This window comes from Blennius ocellaris (genome assembly GCF_963422515.1).
Source record: "Blennius ocellaris genome assembly, contig: SCAFFOLD_186, whole genome shotgun sequence".
Classification (NCBI taxonomy): Eukaryota; Metazoa; Chordata; class Actinopteri; order Blenniiformes; family Blenniidae; genus Blennius; species Blennius ocellaris.
In genome coordinates, this window is record NW_027662251.1 from 45,001 (window position 1) to 72,673 (window position 27,673).

Genomic DNA, 27,673 nt, shown 5'->3' on the forward strand with positions numbered 1-27,673 from the left:
TTATCTATAGAACTCAATCACTGTAACAGAACCAACACATCTTCATAAAGTTAAACAGTTCTATCATAGCATCAGGTTTAACTAATCTCAGGTAAAGCCCAGTTGTTCCCACTTCCTTGAAGGAGTTCAGTTGTTGTCCTGCTGGAGGGAAGCTGGTGTCTTCTCCTGTAGTTAGCACCTCCTGCTAACTGTGGTTGCTGGTTCTGCAGGCTGAGGAGAAGAAGATGAAGTTGATGTTTCAGGAGTCCTTCTTTGCAGCTCCTGGTTGTTCCTTTTGTCCAGACTGAGGATCTGGTCGCTCAGGTCTGTGATGGTTTTCCTGCTGGTTGAGGAAAACACAAAGAAGTTCTGTGAGGGTCCCTGGTCCGTCCTGGAGGAACTGCTTGGTTTCCCTGGTCCGTCCTGGAGGAACCGGTTGGTTTCCCTGGTCCGTCCTGGAGGAACTGCTTGGTTTCCCTGGTCCGTCCTGGAGGAACTGCTTGGTTTCCCTGGTCCGTCCTGGAGGAACCGCTTGGTTTCCCTGGTCCGTCCTGGAGGAACTGCTTGGTTTCCCTGGTCCGTCCTGGAGGAACTGCTTGGTTTCCCTGGTCCGTCCTGGAGGAACTGCTTGGTTTCCCTGGTCCGTCCTGGAGGAACTGCTTGGTTTCCCTGGTCCGTCCTGGAGGAACCGGTTGGTTTCCCTGGTCCGTCCTGGAGGAACTGCTTGGTTTCCCTGGTCCGTCCTGGAGGAACTGCTTGGTTTCCCTGGTCCGTCCTGGAGGAACTGCTTGGTTTCCCTGGTCCGTCCTGGAGGAACCGGTTGGTTTCCCTGGTCCGTCCTGGAGGAACCGGTTGGTTTCCCTGGTCCGTCCTGGAGGAACTGCTTGGTTTCCCTGGTCCGTCCTGGAGGAACTGCTTGGTTTCCCTGGTCCGTCCTGGAGGAACCGCTTGGTTTCCCTGGTCCGTCCTGGAGGAACTGCTTGGTTTCCCTGGTCCGTCCTGGAGGAACCGGTTGGTTTCCCTGGTCCGTCCTGGAGGAACTGCTTGGTTTCCCTGGTCCGTCCTGGAGGAACCGGTTGGTTTCCCTGGTCCGTCCTGGAGGAACTGCTTGGTTTCCCTGGTCCGTCCTGGAGGAACTGCTTGGTTTCCCTGGTCCGTCCTGGAGGAACTGCTTGGTTTCCCTGGTCCGTCCTGGAGGAACCGGTTGGTTTCCCTGGTCCGTCCTGGAGGAACCGGTTGGTTTCCCTGGTCCGTCCTGGAGGAACTGCTTGGTTTCCCTGGTCCGTCCTGGAGGAACTGCTTGGTTTCCCTGGTCCGTCCTGGAGGAACTGCTTGGTTTCCCTGGTCCGTCCTGGAGGAACCGGTTGGTTTCCCTGGTCCGTCCTGGAGGAACTGCTTGGTTTCCCTGGTCCGTCCTGGAGGAACTGCTTGGTTTCCCTGGTCCGTCCTGGAGGAACCGCTTGGTTTCCCTGGTCCGTCCTGGAGGAACCGGTTGGTTTCCCTGGTCCGTCCTGGAGGAACTGCTTGGTTTCCCTGGTCCGTCCTGGAGGAACTGCTTGGTTTCCCTGGTCCGTCCTGGAGGAACTGCTTGGTTTCCCTGGTCCGTCCTGGAGGAACCGGTTGGTTTCCCTGGTCCGTCCTGGAGGAACTGCTTGGTTTCCCTGGTCCGTCCTGGAGGAACTGCTTGGTTTCCCTGGTCCGTCCTGGAGGAACCGCTTGGTTTCCCTGGTCCGTCCTGGAGGAACTGCTTGGTTTCCCTGGTCCGTCCTGGAGGAACCGGTTGGTTTCCCTGGTCCGTCCTGGAGGAACTGCTTGGTTTCCCTGGTCCGTCCTGGAGGAACCGGTTGGTTTCCCTGGTCCGTCCTGGAGGAACTGCTTGGTTTCCCTGGTCCGTCCTGGAGGAACCGGTTGGTTTCCCTGGTCCGTCCTGGAGGAACCGGTTGGTTTCCCTGGAGACCAGACTCTGGGCGCTGGTCCTGGGAAGGTCTCCTCGGAGTCTTCGTTGCAAGAGAGGAGTGGAGGCCCCTGCTTGCAGGCCTCTGGTGTTAGCTGTGTGCTAACGCTGGATGAGCTGCTCTCCAGCAACTCACCTCCTCGGAGTCTTTGTTGCAAGAGAGAGATGGAGGCTGGCTGAAGCCTTTTGTTCCACGTGTGAATCCAGAGGTGCGATCAGTGACTGGCTGATTGCATGGGGGAAGAGTCTTGTGAGCAGAAAGGGGGGAGGAAGCCCCCCCTTTCTGCTCGGTGTGAAAGACAATCACATTCCTGGGTCAAAATTCACAAGTCATGACTGCGTATCATGACAAATGAATATTGTCTTTCCCCAGAAATGAACAAACTTTCTGTGGTCCTGTGAGATCCCAACATGACCGTACCGGTACTGCTAGCCTGAGGTCATCCCAGTACTAGTAGTAGTAGTAGTAGTAGGGGTAGTACTAGTAGTAGTAGCAGTACTAGTCGTACCAGTAGTAGTACTACTCGTACCAGTAGTAGTGGATCTTTTATCTTTTTATATTTCCAGGTTTTGTAAGGACTCCTTTGATAAGAACTACAAGGCAACGATCGGCGTGGACTTTGAGATGGAGCGCTTCGAGGTGCTGGGTGTTCCCTTCAGCCTGCAGCTGTGAGCCCCCGCCTCGTCCAACCGCATCCAACCACACCCAACTGCGTCCAACAGTGTCCAACCACACCCAACTTCATCAAACTGCATCCAACAGAATCCAACCGTGTCCAACCACACCCAACTTCATCCAACTGCATCCAACAGAATCCAACCGTGTCCAACCGCATCCAACATCATCCAAACACATCCAACGACATCCAACCACACCCAACAGCATCCACCATCATCCAACTGCATCCACCATCATCCAACCGCTGGTTTACCTTTTATTATTTATCACTAGTCTGATAACCCCACTGGAGCGCCAGGAGTCGTTGTTATTATTATTATTATTATTATTATTATTATTATTATTATTATTATTATTATTATACTGTTCTTTTCTTCTTTTCCTGTGACACTAAAGCGTTTTTGAGCCTAAATGAGTTTAAACTTTCAGGAGGTTTGGGACACGTGTCAGAAATAAATGGATATTTTATGGTGATGATGCGTGTGTGTGCCACGTTAGTGTGGAGTTTTACCGGCAGCACGTTTCAGATGGTTTTGTTTTTTTAATAATTGTATTTTTTATTTTCCATTCATTTTATTTTTAATATTTGTTTTTTTTTTTATTTTCCATTCACTTTATTTTTTATCATTTGATTTGTATTTTCCATTAATTTTATTGTTTATCATTTTACTTTTTTTTCCCATTCATTTAATTTTTATATTTTTATTTTTATTTTCCATTACTTATGTTTACAAATCTTTACTGTGTGTGTGTATGTGTGTGTGTGTGTGTGTGTGTGTGTGTGTGTGTGTGTGTGTGTGTGTGTGTGTGTGTGTGTGTGTGTGTGTGTGTGTGTGTGTGTGTGTGTGTGTGTGTGTGTGTGTGTGTGTGTGTGTGTGTGTGTGTGTGTGTGTGTGTGTGTGTGTGTGTGTGTGTTGCAGGTGGGACACGGCCGGTCAGGAGAGGTTTAAGTGCATCGCTTCCACCTACTACCGAGGAGCCCAGGGTTCGTTCTCCACGTCTCGTTCTCTATGTCTCGTTCTCCACGTCTCGTTCTCCACGTCTCGTTCTCTACGTCTCGTTCTCCACGTCTCGTTCTCCACGTCTCGTTCTCCACGTCTCGTTCTCCACGTCTCGTTCTCCACGTCTCGTTCTCCACGTCTCGTTCTCTACGTCTCGTTCTCCACGTCTCATTCTCCACGTCTCATTCTCCACGTCTCGTTCTCCACTTCTCGTTCTCTATGTCTCGTTCTCCACTTCTCGTTCTCCACGTCTCGTTCTCTACGTCTCGTTCTCCACGTCTCGTTCTCCACGTCTCATTCTCCACGTCTCGTTCTCCACTTCTCGTTCTCTATGTCTCGTTCTCCACTTCTCGTTCTCCACGTCTCGTTCTCTACGTCTCGTTCTCCACGTCTCGTTCTCTACGTCTCGTTCTCTACGTCTCGTTCTCTATGTCTCGTTCTCCACGTCTCGTTCTCCACGTCTCGTTCTCCACGTCTCGTTCTCCACGTCTCGTTCTCTACGTCTCGTTCTCCACGTCTCGTTCTCCACGTCTCGTTCTCCACGTCTCGTTCTCCACGTCTCGTTCTCCACGTCTCGTTCTCCACGTCTCGTTCTCTACGTCTCGTTCTCCACGTCTCATTCTCCACGTCTCATTCTCCACGTCTCGTTCTCCACTTCTCGTTCTCTATGTCTCGTTCTCCACTTCTCGTTCTCCACGTCTCGTTCTCTACGTCTCGTTCTCCACGTCTCGTTCTCCACGTCTCATTCTCCACGTCTCGTTCTCCACTTCTCGTTCTCTATGTCTCGTTCTCCACTTCTCGTTCTCCACGTCTCGTTCTCTACGTCTCGTTCTCCACGTCTCGTTCTCTACGTCTCGTTCTCTACGTCTCGTTCTCTATGTCTCGTTCTCCACGTCTCGTTCTCCACGTCTCGTTCTCTACGTCTCGTTCTCCACGTCTCGTTCTCCACGTCTCGTTCTCCACGTCTCGTTCTCTACGTCTCGTTCTCCACGTCTCGTTCTCCACGTCTCGTTCTCTACGTCTCGTTCTCTACGTCTCGTTCTCTACGTCTCGTTCTCCACTTCTCGTTCTCTACGTCTCATTCTCTATGTCTCGTTCTCTACGTCTCGTTCTCCACGTCTCGTTCTCTACGTCTCGTTCTCTACGTCTCGTTCTCTATGTCTCGTTCTCCACGTCTCGTTCTCCACGTCTCGTTCTCTACGTCTCGTTCTCCACGTCTCGTTCTCCACGTCTCGTTCTCCACGTCTCGTTCTCCACGTCTCGTTCTCCACGTCTCGTTCTCCACGTCTCGTTCTCCACGTCTCGTTCTCTACGTCTCGTTCTCCACGTCTCATTCTCCACGTCTCATTCTCCACGTCTCGTTCTCCACTTCTCGTTCTCTATGTCTCGTTCTCCACTTCTCGTTCTCCACGTCTCGTTCTCTACGTCTCGTTCTCCACGTCTCGTTCTCCACGTCTCATTCTCCACGTCTCGTTCTCCACTTCTCGTTCTCTATGTCTCGTTCTCCACTTCTCGTTCTCCACGTCTCGTTCTCTACGTCTCGTTCTCCACGTCTCGTTCTCTACGTCTCGTTCTCTACGTCTCGTTCTCTATGTCTCGTTCTCCACGTCTCGTTCTCCACGTCTCGTTCTCTACGTCTCGTTCTCCACGTCTCGTTCTCTACGTCTCGTTCTCCACGTCTCGTTCTCTACGTCTCGTTCTCCACGTCTCGTTCTCCACGTCTCGTTCTCTACGTCTCGTTCTCTACGTCTCGTTCTCTACGTCTCGTTCTCCACTTCTCGTTCTCTACGTCTCATTCTCTATGTCTCGTTCTCTACGTCTCGTTCTCCACGTCTCGTTCTCTACGTCTCGTTCTCTACGTCTCGTTCTCTATGTCTCGTTCTCCACGTCTCGTTCTCCACGTCTCGTTCTCTACGTCTCGTTCTCTACGTCTCGTTCTCCACGTCTCGTTCTCTACGTCTCGTTCTCTACGTCTCGTTCTCTAAGTCTCGTTCTCCACGTCTCGTTCTCCACGTCTCGTTCTCCACGTCTCGTTCTCCACGTCTCGTTCTCCACGTCTCATTCTCCACGTCTCATTCTCCACGTCTCATTCTCCACGTCTCGTTCTCCACTTCTCGTTCTCTATGTCTCGTTCTCCACGTCTCGTTCTCTACGTCTCGTTCTCCACGTCTCGTTCTCTACGTCTCGTTCTCTAAGTCTCGTTCTCTATGTCTCGTTCTCTACGTCTCATTCTCTATGTCTCGTTCTCTACGTCTCGTTCTCCACGTCTCGTTCTCTACGTCTCGTTCTCCACGTCTCGTTCTCTACGTCTCGTTCTCCACGTCTCGTTCTCTACGTCTCGTTCTCTACGTCTCGTTCTCTATGTCTCGTTCTCCACGTCTCGTTCTCCACGTCTCGTTCTCTACGTCTCGTTCTCTACGTCTCGTTCTCTACGTCTCGTTCTCTACGTCTCGTTCTCTATGTCTCGTTCTCCACTTCTCGTTCTCTACGTCTCGTTCTCCACTTCTCGTTCTCTATGTCTCGTTCTCCACGTCTCGTTCTCCACGTCTCGTTCTCTACGTCTCGTTCTCCACTTCTCGTTCTCCACTTCTCGTTCTCTGTCTCGTTCTCCACGTCTCGTTCTCTATGTCTCGTTCTCCACGTCTCGTTCTCTATGTCTCGTTCTCTATGTCTCGTTCTCCACGTCTCATTCTCCACTTCTCGTTCTCCACTTCTCGTTCTCCACGTCTCATTCTCCACGTCTCGTTCTCTACGTCTCGTTCTCCACGTCTCGTTCTCTACGTCTCGTTCTCTACGTCTCGTTCTCTATGTCTCGTTCTCTACGTCTCGTTCTCCACGTCTCGTTCTCCACGTCTCGTTCTCTACGTCTCGTTCTCTACGTCTCGTTCTCTACGTCTCGTTCTCTACGTCTCGTTCTCTACGTCTCGTTCTTCACGTCTCGTTCTCTACGTCTCGTTCTCTACGTCTCGTTCTCTACGTCTCGTTCTCTACGTCTCGTTCTCGGTTGTAACTGTGACGTTCTTGCCTCTTCCAGTCGTGATCATCGCCTTCGACGTGAACGACGTATCGTCTCTGGATCACGTGAGGTGAAGCTCGCCGGAGACGATCTCCCCGGAGACGATCTCCCCGGAGACTATCTCCCCGGAGACAATCTCCCCGGAGACGATCTCCCCGGAGACGATCTCCCCGGAGACGATCTCCCCGGAGACTATCTCCCCGGAGACAATCTCCCCGGAGACGATCTCCCCGGAGACGATCTGGCCGGCTGGTGGATGTAAAGACTTTGTTCTGTGGTGTCCAGGCAGTGGCTGGAAGACGCCCTGAAGGAGAACGACCCCACCGCCGTGCAGCTGTTCCTGGTGGGGACCAAGAAGGACCTGAGCGTACGTCTGTCTGTCTGTCTCTCCGTCCGTCTGTCTCTCCGTCCGTCTGTCTGTCTGTCTCTCCGTCTGTCCGTCTATCCATCTGTCCGTCTGTCCATCTCTCCATCTGTCCATCTCTCCGTCTGTCCATCTCTCTGTCTCTCCGTCTGTCTGTCTGTCCATCTCTCCGTCTCTCCATCTGTCCGTCTGTCTGTCCATCTGTCTCTCCGTCCGTCCGTCTCTCCGTCTGTCGTCTGTCCGTCTGTCCGTCCGTCTGTCCATCTGTCTCTCTGTCTGTCTCTCCGTCTGTCCGTCTCTCCGTCTGTCCATCTGTCCGTCTGTCTCTCCATCTCTCCGTCCGTCTGTCTCTCCGTCGGTCCGTCTGTCTCTCCGTCCATCTGTCTCTCTGTCTGTCCGTGTCTCCGTCTGTCCATCTGTCCGTCTCTCCGTCTGTCCATCTGTCCGTCTCTCCGTCCGTCTATCTCTCCATCTGTCCATCTGTTCGTCTCTCCGTCTGTCCGTCTCTCCGTCCGTCTGTCTCTCCGTCCGTCTGTCTCTCCGTCTGTCCATCTTTCCGTCTCTCCGTCTGTCCGTCTGTCTCTCCATCTCTCCGTCCGTCTGTCTCTCCGTTTCTCCGTCTGCCCATCTGTCCGTCTCTCCGTCTGTCCATCTCTCCGTCTGTCCGTCTCTCCATCGGTCCGTCTGTCTCTCCGTCCGTCTGTCTCTCCGTCTGTCCATCTGTCCGTCTCTCCATCGGTCCGTCTGTCTCTCCGTCTGTCCGTCTCTCCGTCTGTCCGTCTGTCTCTCCATCTCTCCGTCCGTCTGTCTCTCCGTTTCTCCGTCTGCCCATCTGTCCGTCTCTCCGTCTGTCAATCTCTCCGTCTGTCCGTCTCTCCATCGGTCCGTCTGTCTCTCCGTCCGTCTGTCTCTCCGTCCGCCCGTCTCTCCGTCTGTCCATCTGCCCGTCTCTCCGTCTGTCCGTCTGTCTCTCCATCTCTCCGTCCGTCTGTCTCTCCGTCTGTCCACCTGTCCGTCTCTCCGTCTGTCTCTCCGTCCATCTGTATCTCCGTCTCTCCGTCTGTCCGTCTCTCCAGGATTCTAACTCGCAACCCGACGCAGCTTTCTCTCCCGGCCTGGGTCGTTTCTAATTTAAGGCTTTTTTTCACTCATTTAATCCAACAAAGTAACAAATTCGGACTTTTTCTCACTTCCAACTTGTTTGTTTTTGTTTTGTTTTGTTTTGTTTTGTTTTCTAAAACCACAAATATAACTGGAATCGTTTTCTTTCAACAGTTTAGTCGAAATGTTTTAACATGTGAATCTCTACATAACTGACTTTTAGGATTAATTAAAAAACAAAAAAACAAAACATAAATAGAATTAAAACTGGAAAAAATGTTTTAATATTTAGTGACGTGGCCTCTCTAAACAATGTATGGTATTTAATGTCATAATAAACAATAAATAAAAGTTCCTAAATCTCTGTTGCAGAAAGGAAAAGTAAATTTTTACCCTAATTTAATTTAATTTCCATATATGTTAGTGGGTTTTTTTTTACACTTCTTTCTTTACGATTTTCACGTATTCTACTGCAGTATCTTATAATGCTCGAATATTTAATGAGATTAAAGCTCAATCTTTGTCATCATTGAAATGTGAAACTTTGCACAACGTTGTGGATGTTTTCAAACGAGCCTTTTAAACTGTTTTAAACCTCGTTGTGCCTTTTGAACATGAAGAGTTCAGGTGAAGACGAGTTCAACCTCACTTTTCTTCACATTTCTACTTTAATTCACTGTTTTTGTTGCTGCTTGGACCAATGGAGACGCTCGACGTCGTCAAAGAGCGTTAAAGTATTAAAATATGAATGAATGTTAATTAGAATGTCGCCTTCATGTCTGATTCTCCGTCCGACAGTCGCCTGCTCAGTATTCCGCCATCGAGGACGACGCCGTCAAGATGGCCGCCGAGATCCGAGCCGAGTACTGGGCCGTGTCCTCCCTCACCGGTACACACACACACACTGCTACACACACTCACACACACTGCTACACACACTCACACACACACTGCTACACACACACTCACACACTCACACTCACACACACACTGCTACACACACTCACACACACACTGCTACACACACTCACACACTCACACTCACACACACACACACACACACACACACACACACACACACTGCTACACCCACTCACACACTCACACACACACTGCTTCACACACACACTGCTACACACTCCACGCCACCTCCACCGATGGCGGTGGCGCGACGCGGTAGCGTGGAGCGACGGCGGTAGCGTGGAGCGACGGCGATGGCATGGAGCGATGGCGGCAGCGTGGAGCGACGGCGGTAGCGTGGAGCGACGGCGATGGCATGGAGCGATGGCGGCAGCGTGGAGCGACGGCGGTAGCGTGGAGCGACGGCGATGGCGTGGAGCGATGGCAGCAGCGTGGAGCGACGGCGATGGCGGTAGCGTGGAGCGACGGCGATGGCATGGAGCGATGGCGGCAGCGTGGAGCGACGGCGGTTGCGTGGAGCGACGGCGATGGCGTGGAGCGACGGCGGTTGCGTGGAGCGACGGCGGTAGCGTGGAGCGACGGCGATGGCGTGGAGCGACGGCGGTTGCGTGGAGCGACGGCGGTAGCGTGGAGCGATGGCGGTAGCGTGGAGCGACGGCGATAGCGTGAAGCGACGGCGGTACCGTGGAGCGACGGCGATGGCGTGGAACGACGGCGATGGCAGTAGCGTGTAGCGACGGCGATGGCGTAGAGCGATGGCGGCAGCGTGGAGCGATGGCGGTTGCGTGAAGCGGCGGCGTGGAGCGATGGCGGTAGCGTGGAGCGACGGCGATAGCGTGAAGCGACGGCGGTAGCGTGGAGCGACGGCGGTACCGTGGAGCGATGGCGATGGCGTGGAACGACGGCGATGGCGGTAGCGTGGAACGACGGCGATGGCGTGGAGCGATGGCGGCAGCGTGGAGCGATGGCGGTAGCGTGGAGCGACGGCGATGGCATGGAGCGATGGCGGTAGCGTGGAGCGACGGCGGTAGCGTGGAGCGACGGCGATGGCATGGAGCGATGGCGGTAGCGTGGAGTGATGGCGGTAGCGTGGAGCGACGGCGATGGCGGCAGCGTGGAGCGATGGCGGTAGCGTGGAGCGACGGCGATGGCATGGAGCGATGGCGGTAGCGTGGAGCGACGGCGGTAGCGTGGAGCGACGGCGATGGCATGGAGCGATGGCGGTAGCGTGGAGCGATGGCGGTAGCGTGGAGCGACGGCGGTAGCGTGGAGCGACGGCGATGGCATGGAGCGATGGCGGCGGCGTGGAGCGATGGCGGTAGCGTGGAGCGACGGCGATGGCATGGAGCGATGGCGGTAGCGTGGAGCGATGGCGGTAGCGTGGAGCGACGGCGGTAGCGTGGAGCGACGGCGATGGCATGGAGCGATGGCGGCGGCGTGGAGCGATGGCGGTAGCGTGGAGCGACGGCGATGGCGTGGAGCGACGGCGGTTGCGTGGAGCGATGGCGGTAGCGGGAAGCGATGGCGGTAGCGTGGAGCGACGGCGATAGCGTGAAGCGACGGCAGTAGCGTGGAGCGACGGCGGTACCGTGGAGCGACGGCGATGGCGTGGAACGACGGCGATGGCAGTAGCGTGGAGCGACGGCGATGGCGTGGAGCGACGGCGGTTGCGTGGAGCGGCGGCGTGGAGCGATGGCGGTAGCGTGGAGCGACGGCGATGGCGGCAGCGTGGAGCGATGGCGGTAGCGTGGAGCGACGGCGATGGCATGGAGCGATGGCGGTAGCGTGGAGCGACGGCGGTAGCGTGGAGCGACGGCGATGGCATGGAGCGATGGCGGTAGCGTGGAGCGATGGCGGTAGCGTGGAGCGATGGCGGTAGCGTGGAGCGACGGCGATGGCATGGAGCGATGGCGGCGGCGTGGAGCGATGGCGGTAGCGTGGAGCGACGGCGATGGCGTGGAGCGACGGCGGTTGCGTGGAGCGATGGCGGGTAGCGTGAAGCGATGGCGGTAGCGTGGAGCGACGGCGATAGCGTGAAGCGACGGCAGTAGCGTGGAGCGACGGCGGTACCGTGGAGCGACGGCGATGGCGTGGAACGACGGCGATGGCAGTAGCGTGGAGCGACGGCGATGGCGTGGAGCGACGGCGGTAGCGTGGAGCGACGGCGATGGCGGTAGCGTGGAGCGACGGCGATGGCATGGAGCGATGGCGGCAGCGTGGAGCGACGGCGGTTGCGTGGAGCGACGGCGATGGCGTGGAGCGACGGCGGTTGCGTGGAGCGACGGCGGTAGCGTGGAGCGACGGCGATGGCGTGGAGCGACGGCGGTTGCGTGGAGCGACGGCGGTACCGTGGAGCGACGGCGATGGCGTGGAACGACGGCGATGGCAGTAGCGTGGAGCGACGGCGATGGCGTGGAGCGACGGCGGTAGCGTGGAGCGACGGCGATGGCATGGAGCGATGGCGGTAGCGTGGAGTGATGGCGGTAGCGTGGAGCGACGGCGATGGCGGCAGCGTGGAGCGATGGCGGTAGCGTGGAGCGACGGCGATGGCATGGAGCGATGGCGGTAGCGTGGAGCGACGGCGGTAGCGTGGAGCGACGGCGATGGCATGGAGCGATGGCGGTAGCGTGGAGCGATGGCGGTAGCGTGGAGCGACGGCGGTAGCGTGGAGCGACGGCGATGGCATGGAGCGATGGCGGCGGCGTGGAGCGATGGCGGTAGCGTGGAGCGACGGCGATGGCGTGGAGCGACGGCGGTTGCGTGGAGCGATGGCGGTAGCGGGAAGCGATGGCGGTAGCGTGGAGCGACGGCGATAGCGTGAAGCGACGGCAGTAGCGTGGAGCGACGGCGGTACCGTGGAGCGACGGCGATGGCGTGGAACGACGGCGATGGCAGTAGCGTGGAGCGACGGCGATGGCGTGGAGCGACGGCGGTTGCGTGGAGCGGCGGCGATGGCATGGAGCGATGGCGGTAGCGTGGAGCGACGGCGGTAGCGTGGAGCGACGGCGATGGCATGGAGCGATGGCGGTAGCGTGGAGCGATGGCGGTAGCGTGGAGCGACGGCGATGGCATGGAGCGATGGCGGCGGCGTGGAGCGATGGCGGTAGCGTGGAGCGACGGCGATGGCGTGGAGCGACGGCGGTTGCGTGGAGCGATGGCGGTAGCGTGAAGCGATGGCGGTAGCGTGGAGCGACGGCGATAGCGTGAAGCGACGGCAGTAGCGTGGAGCGACGGCGGTACCGTGGAGCGACGGCGATGGCGTGGAACGACGGCGATGGCAGTAGCGTGGAGCGACGGCGATGGCGTGGAGCGACGGCGGTTGCGTGGAGCGGCGGCGTGGAGCGATGGCGGTAGCGTGAAGCGACGGCGGTAGCGTGGAGCGACGGCGGTACCGTGGAGCGACGGCGATGGCGTGGAACGACGGCGATGGCGGTAGTGTGGAACGACGGCGATGGCGTGGAGCGATGGCGCCCGGACTCCTGCTTCCTGCCCGTCGTTCTTCTTACACGCTCTTTCCTTCCAGGGGAAAACGTGCGGGAGTTCTTCTTCCGCGTGGCGTCGGTGGCGTTCGAGACCAACGTCCTCTCCGAGCTGGAGAAAAGCGGCAAGTCGAGGCAAATCGGCGACGTCGTCAGTGAGTGACGGAGGACGACCTCCCAAGATGGCCGCCGGCCTCGAGTCGGCCCGGCGCCGGTTTCACTCTGCACTCGTTTCTTTCAGAGATCAACAGCAACTCAAGCGCTGCGCTGTCCAGGAGGAAACATTCAGCCTGCTGCCACTGAGGAGGAGGAGGAGGAGGAGGAGGAGGAAGAGGAAGAGGAAGAGGAAGAGGAAGAGGAGGAGGAGGAGGAGCTGGACGGAAAGAGGGAGGGGCTAGAGGAGAGAGGGAGGAGCTAGATGGAGAGAGGGAGGAGCTAGAGGAGAGAGGGAGGAGCTAGAGGGGAGAGGGAGGAGCTAGAGAAAGAGAGGGAGGAGCTAGAGAAAGAGAGGGAGGAGCTAGAGAAAGAGAGGGAGGAGCTAGAGAAAGAGAGGGAGGAGCTAGAGGTCTGAGGTTCAGGCTCAGAATGAACGAGTCCGGCCGACGGAGAGCAGGAGACTCAACCTCCCTCTCTCCATCTCTCCCTCCTTCCGTCCCTCCCTTTTCCCTCCATCTCTCCATCCCTCATCCCTCCCTCCATCCCTCTGTCCCTCATCCCTCCATCTCTCCCTCCTTCCCTCCCTCCCTTTTCCCTCCATCTCTCCATCCCTCTGTCCCTCATCCCTCCATCTCTCCCTCCTTCCCTCCCTCCCTTTTCCCTCTCTCCCTCATCCCTCCATCTCTCCATCCCTCATCCCTCCCTCCATCCCTCTGTCCCTCATCCCTCCCTCCATCCCTCTGTCTCTCATCCCTCCCTCCCTCTCTTCCTCATCTCTCCCTCATCCCTCCCTCCCTCTCTCCCTCATCCCTCCCTCCCTCCCTCCCTCCCTCTCTCCCTCATCCCTCCCTCCCTCCCTCCCTCCTGGTTTTCCTCTGCAGGATGTGTTCAGATTCTTGTCGGAATCGTTTTACTGCCAAAGAACGACTGGAGGCTCGTTTTCACTTTAGGTCTTAATGAAACCTGCTGATGTTTGTTTCTCTTCAGATCAACAATCTGTTCAAAGCTGCTTCAGTGCTTCTTTGATCTCGACCAGTTCCTCATGTTCCCTTTGTTCTTGTGACTGCAGGTATTAACGTTTTCCTCCATCCAGTGTTCAAACACAAATCCAGCTTTTATTTCCTGTGTACAACCTTCATCTTGTTTACAAAATACATGACTGAACCTGATTTGAGTCGTATAAAAAAATGAGATGTTCAGTATTTACCTTCTGTCGTTAGGATTTATATGAACGTCTTTGAAACAATACGACTTAAAAGAGAAAATATCACAGTTTCTGTTGTAGAAAGCAAATCTCATGGACTCGTATCTTCGTATTAAACGGATTTAGAAACCAACACTGTGTTTGTCGTTCTTCAGTTCCACGTTTTAATGAAGTCCAGGTTTTTGGCGTCGACGTGAAGCTGCAGCTCTTCAGGGACGCAGTGCGAGAATCTGTACGTCTCTTTGATCCACTTCCCTCCTTCCGTGTTCTCGATGGCCACGGCGGCCACGCCTGCAGCAGAGAGCAGGGCAGCCTCAGTCTGACTGGGGGGGGTATGGTGGTGGTGGTATGGCGGCAGCGTGGTGACGGCGGTGTGGTGGTGGTATGGCGGCAGCGTGGTGACGGCGGTGTGGTGGTGGTATGGCGGCAGCGTGGTGTGACGGTGGTGTGGTGGTGGTATGGCGGCAGCGTGGCGTGACGGCGATGTGGTGGTGGTATGGTGGCAGCGTGGTGTGGTGGTGGTATGGCGGCAGCGTGGCGTGACGGCGGTGTGGTGGTTTGGCGGCAGCGTGGTGACGGTGGTGTGGTGGTGGTGTGGCGGCAGCGTGGCGTGACGGCGGTGTGGTGGTGGTGTGGTGGCAGCGTGGCGTGACGGGTGGTGTGGTGGTGGTGTGGCGGCAGCGTGGCGTGACGGTGGTGTGGTGGTGGTGTGGCGGCAGCGTGGCGTGACGGTGGTGTGGTGTTGGTATGGCGGCAGCGGGGGGGGACTGAAACAAAGACTGTGATGATTCAAACCTCTATGTGATCAAAATATAAAAATTAATTGTTGCATGATAAGAAAGTTTAAAGATTTCTGTTTGCGATTATAACGAGATTTAGGAAAGCCTGAAAAATATATGTATGTGATGAAGTGTAGGTATACAGTTACTGATGATTTACGCGCTCTCATTATTATCATGTGGGAAGGGAAGTCAGGAGGTATGGTGTAATGACAGGAAGAGTGATGGCAGGAGGTAGCTGTACTGGTGGAACGGAAAATAACACTTGAAGCGTGAAGAGAAAAGAGGAATTGAAACTGGGAGAAAGGGGAGGCGGTGCGAGAGTTGGAACTGCTCTGATAGATGTTCAGCTTGTGGACTACAGCGGAGAGAGGAGGGCTGGACCAGGAGAGTTGGGGAGAGTAGAAGGCTGCTAAAAGGACTACAAACACAGAGGGGAGGTGTTGGCGAGAGAGAGAGTTGAGAAAGAACAAAAAGCCGTGACTTGTGCACATGGACAGAGTTCCACGAAGTCCTTGGCCGAGGAGAGGCGTGTCCTATCAGAGGAGCCGAGCTCTGACGGAATCTCCGCAGAAAAAGGACGTGCCTGAAAAAGGATGAGCAATCCACCTGACGGAGCGGCAACGTGACGGATCATCCTGGGGCCAGACGTGGAGTTCTCACCGGGCGGGAGGGGGCGAAGATCGGGGGCCACAGCTGGATTAACTGGAGCTTCCAACTTTCTCTGGAAGCCAACGTTCGTCTCTGGATTGCCTGACCAAAAAACCCAAACCATTGGATTGCAACATCGCGTTCGGCTTTCGAGGCAAAACCGTCCACTCTCCCTGTCAACAGAAGGAATTCTCCCCGCGGGCGACCGTACCTCTGTTTGGAGATCCTTACGTCAAAAAGTTCCCCTCAAGGGAAGTTGGATCCAGGACAGGCCCGGGAGCTAAAGGCCAGGCTGTCCGCCTCACCTCCCACTAACCGCAGAACAGGATCAGTGAGAGTATAGAATCAATCAGGCTGTTTGATTATTATTAATCCGATGTAACATTGAATCTGATGCTGTTGCCTAACCCATGCTGAATATTATTCCTAAATAAATGTATCCATTGCAGTTAAAGTGAAGTTCCCCTGTATTCTCTCATGGTGGTAAAAAAGTAAAGTTGCTGTGCTCCGTTACATCACCCAACAGGTTCTTGCAGGTCGTCCTAGTCCAAGTCAACGAGAAGTAACCCCTGGGGTTTACCCTTAACCTCTAAACTACAAACCTAGCACATTCACCAAGTGCCATAGTCAAAGAGGAAAGCTGCCGTTAACGGTCCGGCCGACGTGCTGCTGAGGCTGCTTAGTACCAGGTTGGCTGTCGCGGTGAACGGGGCTAGCGTCTGGGTGTAGGCAGTTAGAAGCTCGGCGAATTCCCTCGCCACCGATTCCCCCCTCCCCGGGACCAGGAGGGCCGCAAATCGTTGCGACTGAAAACAGTTGGCGTCCCTGGGGGGGGCGCGAGGTTCAAGTAAAGGACCACCGTGCCGATCGACGAGGAGCTCAGGGTAGGACGCAACGTCGCCTAGCTCAAAGTGGAACAGTGATTGACCCACGACTACTAGTTCGGGATCGCTGGACCTGCAGAGAAGCGTCCAGGACGTTGCAGGAAAAGGACGCCAGGATCGTAGGACAAAAGCGTTGCGACTAAAAACACATGGCGTGGTGGTGGTGGTGGTCCGGCGGCGCCGTGATAGTGGCAGTGTGGCGGCTGTGTGACAGTTGTGTGGCGGAGTGTGTGGCGGAGTACGTGGCGGAGTGCGTGAGGGAGTGCGTGGCGGAGTGCGTGGCGGAGTGCGTGGCGGAGTGCGTGGAGGAGTGCGTGGCGGCGTGCGTGGCGGAGTGCGTGGCGGAGTGCGTGGGGGAGTGCGTGGCGGAGTGCGTGGCGGAGTGCGTGGCGGAGTGCGTGGAGGAGTGCATGGCGGAGTGCGTGGAGGAGTGCGTGGCGGAGTGCGTGGCGGAGTGCGTGGCGGAGTGCGTGGAGGAGTGCGTGGCGGAGTGCGTGGCGGAGTGCGTGGGGGAGTGCGTGGCGGAGTGCGTGGCGGAGTGCGTGGGGGAGTGCGTGGCGGAGTGCGTGGCGGAGTGTGTGAGGGAGTGCGTGGCGGAGTGCGTGGCGGAGTGCGTGGCGGAGTGCGTGAGGGAGTGCGTGAGGGAGTGCGTGGCGGAGTGCGTGGCGGAGTGCGTGGCGGAGTGCTTGGCGGAGTGCGTGGCGGAGTGCGTGGGGGAGTGCGTGGGGGAGTGCTTGGCGGAGTGCGTGGCGGAGTGCGTGGGGGAGTGCGTGGGGGAGTGCGTGGCGGAGTGCGTGAGGGAGTGCGTGGCGGAGTGCGTGGCGGAGTGCGTGGCGGAGTGCGTGGCGGAGTGCGTGGGGGAGTGCGTGGCGGAGTGCGTGGCGGAGTGCGTGGAGGAGTGCGTGGAGGAGTGCGTGGCGGCGTGGCGGTGACGTACCTGCGACGGTGGCTCCCTGCTGCTCCACCAGCTGGATGGCGGCCTTCATGGTTCCTCCCGTCTCGATCCACTGGTCCACCAGCAGAACCTTCAGGCCTGTGGCAGCACACACACACACACACACGCACACGCACACGCACACTATACATTATACATCCACATTATACTGAAAGGCCACAACATGTGAGGCATTGACCACAGATTCACCCTGTCACCATTGTGTGTGTGTGTGTGTGTGTGTGTGTGTGTGTGTGTGTGTGTGTGTGTGTGTGTGTGTGTGTGTGTGTGTGTGTGTGTGTGTGTGTGTGTGTGTGTGAGTGTGTGTGAGTGTGTGTGTGTGTGTGCGTGTGTGTGTGTGTGTGTGTGTGTGTGTGTGTGTGTGTGTGCTAGCCTCGGTTCCCAGTTTTTTAACATCAGGATGTTGTGAGAGCAGACAGACTGCCAGACAGCAGAGGGCGCTGCAGCTCCACCAGACAGCAGAGGGCGCTGCAGCACAGAGGAATTTAATTGAGCTCTTTTCTTTCAAGGCTCCTCTGAAGCAGAGTGAAACACTACGAACACAAGAACATTCAGAAGTGCAGCGTGACGGTTCCTCCTCGAGGAGGCGATGTGACGTCACATCTGATTGGCCGCGGCGTGACGACGCAGGTCGTTCAACCCGCCGCTTTAAAAACACGATCAGAACAACAGCGATGGAGGAACAGAACTCGTTTGACCACATTTCCTTTAAAGTTCCGTATGTTGGTCTCATTTTACTACCAGAATAATCTAATCTGATAGTTTAGTATCAAAATAATGGTTAATAAATTCAATAGTTGAATCTTCGTTCCATGTTTGAAAGCGTCCAGACTGTCCAATCAGTGACGAGCGTCAATGACAGAGCGTCCAATCAGTGACGAGCCTGCATCACTGATTGGCAATGGTTTTTATGTGGTGTTTCTATATTTTATAGTATATCTTTATTTTATAGCGTTTCTATATTTTATAGTGTTTCTAGATTGTGATTGAGTTTTCTGAATTTTGTATTTTTTCTGGCTTTTGTTTTTCCTGGATTTTGTATTTTTTTCTGGATTTTTGTACTGTTCTGGATTTTGTAGATTTCCTGGTTTTTGCATTTTTCTGGTTTTTGTATTTTTTGTATTTTGTAGATTTCCTGTATTTTGTGTTTACCTGGATTTTGTAGATTTCTTGGATTTTGTGTTTTTCCTGGATTTTGTATTTTTCCTGGGTTTTGTATTTTTTCTAAATTTTGTAGAGTTTTATTATGTAGTTTTTCTGGATTTTGTCGATTTTACTGGATTATGTGGTTTTTTTCCTTGATTTTATTTTTTCTGGATTTTGTAGGTTTTTTAGGATAGTGTACTTTTTTTTCCTTGATTGTGTATTTTTTGGGGATTTTGTAGATTTTTCTAGGTTGTGTAGTTCCCCCCCCCCTTGATTTTGTTTTTTTTTCTGGATTTTGTAGATTTCATGGATTTTTTTAGTTTTTCTTGATTTTGCTGAGTTTACTGGATTTTGTAGAGTTTTCTTATGTAGTTTATTCTGAATGTTTGTATTTTTTCTGGATTTTGTAGATTTCCTGGATTTTGTATTTTTTTTCTTGATTTTGTGGAGTGTTTTTGTGTGGTTTTTCTGGATTTGTAATTTTTCTGGATTGTGTAGTTTTTTTTCTTGATTTTCTTTTTTTTTCTTGATTTTTTTTTTTCCTGGATTTTGTAGATTTTCCTGGATTTTGTGGAGTTTTTCGTGTAACTTTTCTGGATTTGTTATTTTTCTGGATTGTGTAGTTTTTTCCTTGATTTTCTATTTTTTTTCTTGATTTTCTATTTTCTGGATTTTGTAGATTTTCCTGGATTTTGTGGAGTTCCTTGTGTACTTTTTCTGGATTTTGTAGTTTTTTTTGGGATTGTGTTGTTCCCCCCCTCCCCCTTGATATTGTATTGTATTTCTGGATATTGCATTTTTTTGGGGCGACCGTGGCTCAGGTGGTAGAGTGGTCGTCTTTTGGAGTGAGAGGTCGGAGGTTCGATCCCAGTCTACACTGGTCTATGTGTCGAAGTGTCCTTGGGCAAGACACTGAACCCTAAATTGCTCCCAGTGGTCGACTAGCGCCTTGCATGGCAGCTCTGTCCCATTGGTGTGTGAATGTGAGCGTGAATGGGTGAATGACTGATATGTGAAGCGCTTTGGGACTACACTCAGTGTGGTTAGAAGGCGCTATATAAATCTAGACCATTTCTGGATTTTGTAGATGTCTCAGGATTGGGTTTTTTTTTAATCTTGCCTTTGTTTTTTCTTCTTCTGGATTTTGTATTTTTCCTGGATTTTATATATTTTTTTCTAGATTTTGTAGAGTTTTATTATGTATTATTTTCTGGATTTTGTTGATTTTACTGGATTGTGTTGTTTTTTTCCTTGATTTTTTTCCTGGATTTTGTAGGTGTTTTAGGATAGTGTACTTTTTTACTTGATTGTGTATTTTTTCGGGATTTTGTAGATTTTTCTCGGTTGTGTGGTTTCCCCCCCCCCTTGATTTTTGTTTTTTCTAGATTTTCTAGATTTCCTGGATTTTTTTTTTTTTCTTGATTTTGCTGAGTTTACTGGATTTTGTAGAATTTTCTTATGTAGTTTATTTGGAATTTTTGTATTTTTTAATGGATTTTGTATATTTCCTGGATTTTGTTTTTTTTCTGGATTTTGTAGCTTTTCTTGATTTTGTGGAGTTTTTTTTGTGGTTTTCTGGATTTTGTCATTTTTCTTGATTTTGTGGTGTTTTTTTGTGGTTTTCTGGATTTTGTACATTTTTCTGGATTGTGGAGTTTTTTCCCTTGATTTTGTATTTTTTCTTGATTTTATATTTTTACTGGATTTTGTAGATTTCCTGGATTTTTTTTGTTTTTCTTGATTTTGCTGAGTTTACTGGATTTTGTAGAGTTTTCTTATGTAGTTTATTCGGAATTTTTGTATTTTTCACTGGATTTTGTAGATTTCCTGGATTTTGCATTTTACTGGATTTTGTAATTTTTCTTGATTTTGTGGAGTTTTTTTGTGCTTTTCTGGATTGTGTAGTTTTTTCCCTTGATTTTGTATTTTTTCTTGATTTTATATTTTTACTGGATTTTACAGATTTTCCTGGATTTTGTGGAGTTTTTCGTGTAATTTTTCTGGATTTTGTAGTTTTCCTGGATTTTTTTTTGTTTTTCTTGATTTTGCTGACTTTACTGGATTTTGTAAGGATTTTACTGGAGTTTTCTTATGTAGTTTATTCTGAAAAAAAATTTCTGGATTTTGTAGATTTCCTGGATTTTGTAAGTTTTTTTGAATTGTGTAGTTTTTTCCCTTGATTTTGTATTTTTTTCTTGATTTTATATTTTTTCTGGATTTTGTAGATTTTCCTGGATTTTGTGGAGTTTTTCGTGTAATTTTACTGGATTTTGTAGATTTTTCAGGATAATGTAGTTTTTTCCCCCTTGATTTTGTATTTTAGCTGGATTTTGTATTTTTCTTGATTTTGTAGAGTTCCTTGTGTACCTTTTCTGGATTTTGTAGTGTTTTCTGGATTGTGTAGTCCCCCCCCCCCTTGATTTTGTATAGTATCTCTGGATATTGCTTTTTTCTGGATTTTGTAGATTTCTCAGGATTGGTTTTTTTTCATCTTGACTGTTTTTCTTCTTCTGGATTTTGTATTTTCCTGGACTTTGTCATTTTTTTTCTAGATTTTGTAGTTTTTTCCTGATTTTGTGAAGTTTTTTTGTATGGTTTACTGGATTTTGTAAATTTTTCTGGATTGTGTAGTTTTCCCCCTTGATTTTGTATTTTTTCTTGATTTTATATTTTTCTGGATTTTGTAGATTTTCCTGGATTTTGTAGAGTTTTAGGATAGTGTACTTTTTTTCTTTGATTGTGTATTTTTTGGGGGATTTTGTAGATTTTTCTAGGTTGTGTAGTTTCCCCCCCTTGATTTTGGGTTTTCTCTGGATTTTGTAGATTTCCTGGATTTTTTTTTAGTTTTTCTTGATTTTGCTGAGTTTCCTGGATTTTGTAGAGTTTTCTTATGTAGTTTATTCTGAATTTTTGTATTTTTTCTGGATTTTGTAGATTTCCTTGATTTTGTATTTTTCTGGATTTTGTATTTTTTCTTGATTTTATGGAGGTTTTTTGTGTGGTTTACTGGATTCTGTAATTTTTCCTGGATTGTTTAGTTTTTCCCCCTTGATTTTGTATTTTTTCTGGATTTTGTATTTTTTCTTGATTTTATGGAGTTTTTTTGTGTGGTTTACTGGATTTTGTAATTTTTTCTGGATTGTTTAGTTTTCCCCCCTTGATTTTGTATTTTTTCTTGATTTTATATTTTACTGGATTTTGTAGATTTTCCTGGATTTTGTGGAGTTTTTCGTGTAATTTTTCTGGATTTTGCAGATTTTACAGGATAGTGTAGTTTTTTCCTTGATTTTGCATTTTTATTGTATTTTGTATTTTTTCTATATTTTGTAGAGTTCCTTGTGTTCTTTTTTTCTGGATTTTGTAGTTTTTTCATGATTGTGTAGCTTTTCCCCCGCTTGATTTTGTTTTGTATTTCTGGATATTTTATTTTTCCTGGATTTTGTAGATTTCCTGGATTTGGTAGTTTTTCTTGATTTTGTAGAGTTTTTCTGGCTTGTGTAGTTTTTCTTGATTTCGTAGACTTTCTTGTGTAGTTGTCTGGATTTTGTTGAGTTTTTCTAGATCGTGCACTTTTTTTCTGGCTTTTTTTTTTTTTTTTGCTGGAATTGTGTAGATTTCTCAGGATGGTGTAGTTTGTTTCCTGGACTATTACTGTGTCCGATCCTGTGACCCGGGAATGTTCCTTTAACGGAGGACGGCCGTCTGTCCGGCATCCGTCCAAACGTCCGTCCTCCCCGGGAAGGCGCGCATCTGAGAGTCCAGGTCAAAGGTCAAGCGGGGGACATTAACCTGGTCGCAGCACGTCCAGCCTGACCTCCATGACCTTGTCCCTGCCGGTGTAGTCGCTGTAGCTCTGGCTCCGGGTCTCCACGCACAGGTGCCCCGCTTTGCGGATGGCGAGGAAGCCTTTCCCGAGGGGCCGTGGCGACCGACGCCCTGGAACACATGCTAGCGTCACAGTCTAAACTTAGCCCGTCCCCCACGGAGGTCCGGTTTCCCCGCCGGGGGGGGGGAGGGAGGCTCTTGTTGATTTTGGTTTCCCTCACCCAGAATGAACCCCATGGCGTCGATCCCGGCCACCAGGTCGATGGAGTCTCGGGGAAGGGCGCCAGCAGGGTCCTTCACGCAGTCCGCCAAAGCCTGGCGGCGCCGGATCGAGACAATCGAGGAGGACAGACCAACGTAAGACAACCTGGGTCCCGGGCCGGCGGCTCGGTTGGCGGCGGTCGTACCTGGGCGTTGCAGTAGAGTCTGGACGGGTCCAGCGCAGGCGAACGCCGGCCCCCTGCTGTTGGGGGCCATGAGGGGGAGGTACCAGCCTCGGGGTCGTCCCGCGGGGACGGACAGGACGTCCATTTTGAAGAGCGGCGCTCGTTATGCGGCCGCCGCGCCGAGGAGAAACCGGAGAATGGGGGGGGGGGGGGGGGGGGGGGGCTGGGCTGCGAATGAGAGCCTGGCAAGTATCTGCTACCCTGGGGCGGTGGGGAGGGGAGGAGGGGGGGAGGGGGGGGGAGTGGGGGGTGGCAGTACACTGGGGTAGAGTGTCTCTGCAGCCGGGGCAGATTTAACATTCAACAAGACACTTGGCTGTTTGTCAGACTTCCTGTATCGTGTTTGTGTTTTCTGGTGTTCGTCCGTCAACAAGAGACGTCAAAACTGATGAGCTGATCCAAAATAATCCTCTACAATATATATAGAGGATGTATGTATTATATATATATATATATGTGTGTATATATATATAGTTCCATGTAGAGCCCAAACGCTCAGAGTCTCAGAAACACTGAAACGGAGGGGTCGGGGCCCCGCGGAGGGGTCGGGGCCCCGCTGCTGGACTGGGGGAACGGCCGCAGGAACCGGGACGGGGACCCGGGACGGGACCCGGGGAGACTCTGGGGCTTCTTGGAACTGGGACGGGACCCGGGGGGACTCTGGGGCTTCTTGGAACCGGGACGGGACCCGGGGAATCTCGGGGGCTTCTTGGAACCGGGACGGGACCCGGGGAATCTCGGGGGCTTCTTGAACCGGGACGGGACCCGGGGAATCTCGGGGCTTCTTGGAACCGGGACAGGACCCGGGGAGACTCTGGGGGGCTTCTTGGAAACGGGACGGGACCCGGGGGGACTCTGGGGGGCTTCTTGGAACCGGGACGGGACCCGGGGAATCTCGGGGGGCTTCTTGGAACCGGGACGGGACCCAGGGAATCTCGGGGGCTTCTTGGAACTGGGATGGGACCCAGGGAATCTCGGGGGCTTCTTGGAACCGGGACGGACCCAGGGAATCTCGGGGGCTTCTTGGAACCGGGACGGGACCCGGGGAATCTCGGGGGCTTCTTGGAACCGGGACAGGACCGGGGAAATCTCGGGGGGCTTCTTGGAACGGGACGGGATCGGGGAATCTCGGGGGCTTCTTGGAACCGGGACGGGACCCAGGGAATCTCGGGGGCTTCTTGGAACCGGGACGGGACCCGGGAATCTCGGGGGCTTCTTGGAACCGGGACGGGGACCGGGGGGGGACTCTGGGCGTCGGGGAACAGGAACGGGGACCTCCCCGGGGAGGACAACACCGACTCACCTGCAGCAGCAGCCAACAGGAGGACCAGGCAGCACGGACCAGAGACCAAGACTCCTCTGGCCCCGGACCTCCTCACTGCAGACAACCAATCAGCTGATTGTCTGCAGGAGTATCAGAGAGCAGACAACCAATCAGCTGATTGTCTGCAGGAGCGTCAGAGAGCAGACAACCAATCAGCTGATTGTCTGCAGGAGCGTCAGAGAGCAGACAACCAATCAGCTGATTGCCTGCAGGAGCGTCAGAGAGCAGACAACCAATCAGCTGATTGTCTGCAGGAGCATCAGAGAGCAGACAACCAATCAGCTGATTGTCTGCAGGAGCATCAGAGAGCAGACAACCAATCAGCTGATTGTCTGCAGGAGTATCAGAGAGCAGACAACCAATCAGCTGATTGCCTGCAGGAGCGTCAGAGAGCAGACAACCAATCAGCTGATTGCCTGCAGGAGCGTCAGAGAGCAGACAACCAATCAGCTGATTGCCTGCAGGAGCGTCAGAGAGCAGACAACCAATCAGCTGATTGCCTGCAGGAGCGTCAGAGAGCAGACAACCAATCAGCTGATTGCCTGCAGGAGCGTCAGAGAGCAGACAACCAATCAGCTGATTGCCTGCAGGAGCGTCAGAGAGCAGACAACCAATCAGCTGATTGTCTGCAGGAGCGTCAGAGAGCAGACAACCAATCAGCTGATTGCCTGCAGGAGCGTCAGAGAGCAGACAACCAATCAGCTGATTGTCTGCAGGAGCGTCAGAGAGCAGACAACCAATCAGCTGATTGTCTGCAGGAGCGTCAGAGAGCAGACAACCAATTAGCTGATTGCCTGCAGGAGCGTCAGAGAGCAGACAACCAATCAGCTGATTTGCCTGCAGGAGCGTCAGAGAGCAGACAACCAATCAGCTGATTGCCTGCAGGAGCGTCAGAGAGCAGACAACCAATCAGCTGATTGCCTGCAGGAGCGTCAGAGAGCAGACAATCAATCAGCTGATTGTCTGCAGGAGCGTCAGAGAGCAGACAACCAATCAGCTGATTGCCTGCAGGAGCGTCAGAGAGCGCAGACAACCAATCAGCTGATTGTTCTGCAGGAGCGTCAGAGAGCAGACAACCAATCAGCTGATTGCCTGCAGGAGCGTCAGAGAGCAGACAACCAATCAGCTGATTGTCTGCAGGAGCGTCAGAGAGCAGACAACCAATCAGCTGATTGTCTGCAGGAGCGTCAGAGAGCAGACAACCAATCAGCTGATTGCTCTGCAGGAGCGTCAGAGAGCAGACAACCAATCAGCTGATTGTCTGCAGGAGCGTCAGAGAGCAGACAACCAATCAGCTGATTGTCTGCAGGAGCGTCAGAGAGCAGACAACCAATTAGCTGATTGCCTGCAGGAGCGTCAGAGAGCAGACAACCAATCAGCTGATTGCCTGCAGGAGCGTCAGAGAGCAGACAACCAATCAGCTGATTGCCTGCAGGAGCGTCAGAGAGCAGACAACCAATCAGCTGATTGCCTGCAGGAGCGTCAGAGAGCAGACAATCAATCAGCTGATTGTCTGCAGGAGCGTCAGAGAGCAGACAACCAATCAGCTGATTGCCTGCAGGAGCGTCAGAGAGCAGACAACCAATCAGCTGATTGTCTGCAGGAGCGTCAGAGAGCAGACAACCAATCAGCTGATTGCCTGCAGGAGCGTCAGAGAGCAGACAACCAATCAGCTGATTGTCTGCAGGAGCGTCAGAGAGCAGACAACCAATCAGCTGATTGTCTGCAGGAGCGTCAGAGAGCAGACAAACCAATCAGCTGATTGTCTGCAGGAGCGTCAGAGAGCAGACAACCAATCAGCTGATTGTCTGCAGGAGCGTCAGAGAGCAGAACACCAATCAGCTGATTGTCTGCAGGAGCGTCAGAGAGCAGACAACCAATTAGCTGATTGCCTGCAGGAGCGTCAGAGAGCAGACAACCAATCAGCTGATTGCCTGCAGGAGCGTCAGAGAGCAGACAACCAATCAGCTGATTGTCGTGCAGGAGCGTCAGAGAGCAGACAACCAATCAGCTGATTGCCTGCAGGAGCGTCAGAGAGCAGACAACCAATCAGCTGATTGTCTGCAGGAGCGTCAGAGAGCAGACAACCAATCAGCTGATTGTCTGCAGGAGCGTCAGAGAGCAGACAACCAATCAGCTGATTGTCTGCAGGAGCGTCAGAGAGCAGACAACCAATCAGCTGATTGTCTGCAGGAGCGTCAGAGAGCAGACAACCAATCAGCTGATTGTCTGCAGGAGCGTCAGAGAGCAGACAACCAATTAGCTGATTGCCTGCAGGAGCGTCAGAGAGCAGACAACCAATCAGCTGATTGCCTGCAGGAGCGTCAGAGAGCAGACAACCAATCAGCTGATTGTCTGCAGGAGCGTCAGAGAGCAGACAACCAATCAGCTGATTTGCCTGCAGGAGCGTCAGAGAGCAGACAACCAATCAGCTGATTGCCTGCAGGAGCGTCAGAGAGGATCCGGCGCTGGAGGAGGTGTGGGACTCCTCACAGTACGTCTTGATCTTGGGCCCTGTTCCTGCTGCTTGTGTATAGAACAGAACAGAATAGAATAGAACAGAACAGAACAGAATAGAATAGAACAGAACAGAACAGAATAGAATAGAATAGAATAGAATAGAACAGAATAGAATAGAATAGAACAGAATAGAACATAATAGAATAGAATAGAATAGAACAGAATAGAATAGAATGGAATAGAACAAAATAGAATAGAATAGAACAGAATAGAATAGAATAGAATAGAATAGAATAGAACATAATAGAATAGAATAGAATAGAACAGAATAGAATAGAATAGAACAGAATAGAATTGAATAGAACATAATAGAATAGAATAGAATAGAATAGAATAGAACAGAATAGAACATAATAGAATAGAATAGAGTAGAATAGAATAGAATTGACAGAATAGAACAGAATAGAACAGAATAGAATAGAATAGAATAGAATAGAACATAATAGAATAGAATAGAACAGAATATAATAGAATAGAACAGAATAGAGTAGAATAGAATAGAATTGAATAGAACAGAATAGAATAGAACAGAATAGAACAGAATAGAACATAATAGAATAGAATAGAATGAGAATAGAATGTAGAATGGAATAGAACAGAATAGAATAGAATAGAAAAGAATATAATAGAATAGAATAGAATAGAACATAATAGAATAGAATAGAACAGAATTGAATAGAATTGAATAGAATAGAACAGAATAGAATTGAATAGAACAGAATAGAATAGAATAGAACAGAATAGAATAGAACAGAATAGAGTAGAATAGAATAGAATTGAATAGAACAGAATAGAATAGAACAGAATAGAACAGAACAGAATAGACAGAATAGAATAGAATAGAACAGAATAGAACAGAATAGAATAGAACAGAATAGGATAGAATAGAACAGAATAGAACAGAATAGAATAGAATAGAACAGAACAGAACAGAACAGAACAGAACAGAACAGAACAGACAGAACAGAACAGAACAGAACAGAACAGAACAGAACAGAACAGAACAGAACAGAACAGAACAGAACAGAACAGAATAGAATAGAATAGAATAGAATAGAATAAGAATAGAATAGAAATAGAATAGAATAGAATAGAATAGAATAGAATGAATTATTATCATTGTTCAAGTGCAACAAAATCAAAAGACAAGTGTTGTGGTGCAAAGTATGACAAAAAGATTAAATCTATAAAGATAAAAGATAAAATCTAGAGAAAGAAAAAAATATACAAATACATATAAACAAAGGAATAGAAAAAACCCTTCAAACAAACGACGTGGTTCTTCTTCC

At 51.4% G+C, this 27,673-nt stretch overlaps 2 protein-coding genes across 3 annotated transcripts in view; one reads left to right on the plus strand and one right to left on the minus strand.

The window, feature by feature from the left end:
* The window catches only part of LOC308147977 (ras-related protein Rab-34-like), a gene marked incomplete at its 3' end in the record, with an annotated part of 17,477 nt that extends 4,585 nt beyond the window's left edge, over positions 1 to 12,892 (plus strand). Inside the window, exons 6-12 of one of the 2 annotated variants that reach the window (XM_080521374.1) lie at positions 2,501 to 2,602; positions 3,533 to 3,597; positions 6,648 to 6,699; positions 6,915 to 6,996; positions 8,893 to 8,983; positions 12,539 to 12,649; positions 12,736 to 12,881. In XM_080521374.1, coding sequence (XP_080377500.1) covers positions 2,501 to 2,602; positions 3,533 to 3,597; positions 6,648 to 6,699; positions 6,915 to 6,996; positions 8,893 to 8,983; positions 12,539 to 12,649; positions 12,736 to 12,797 — 565 coding nt within the window. Of the gene's footprint in view, positions 1 to 2,500; positions 2,603 to 3,532; positions 3,598 to 6,647; positions 6,700 to 6,914; positions 6,997 to 8,892; positions 8,984 to 12,538; positions 12,650 to 12,735 lie in introns of both variants that reach the window. The other variant, XM_080521375.1, reaches the window with a different exon arrangement.
* Positions 12,893 to 12,910: 18 nt separating this feature from the next.
* LOC308147978 (adenine phosphoribosyltransferase) lies at positions 12,911 to 22,625 on the minus strand (the record flags this gene model as incomplete). The annotated part of the gene is given in 6 exon segments (XM_080521376.1): positions 12,911 to 14,145; positions 17,106 to 17,201; positions 22,059 to 22,205; positions 22,316 to 22,409; positions 22,502 to 22,534; positions 22,536 to 22,625. Coding segments are annotated over 6 exon segments (600 nt in total). The 3' UTR covers positions 12,911 to 14,005.
* Positions 22,626 to 27,673: the final 5,048 nt, after the last annotated feature.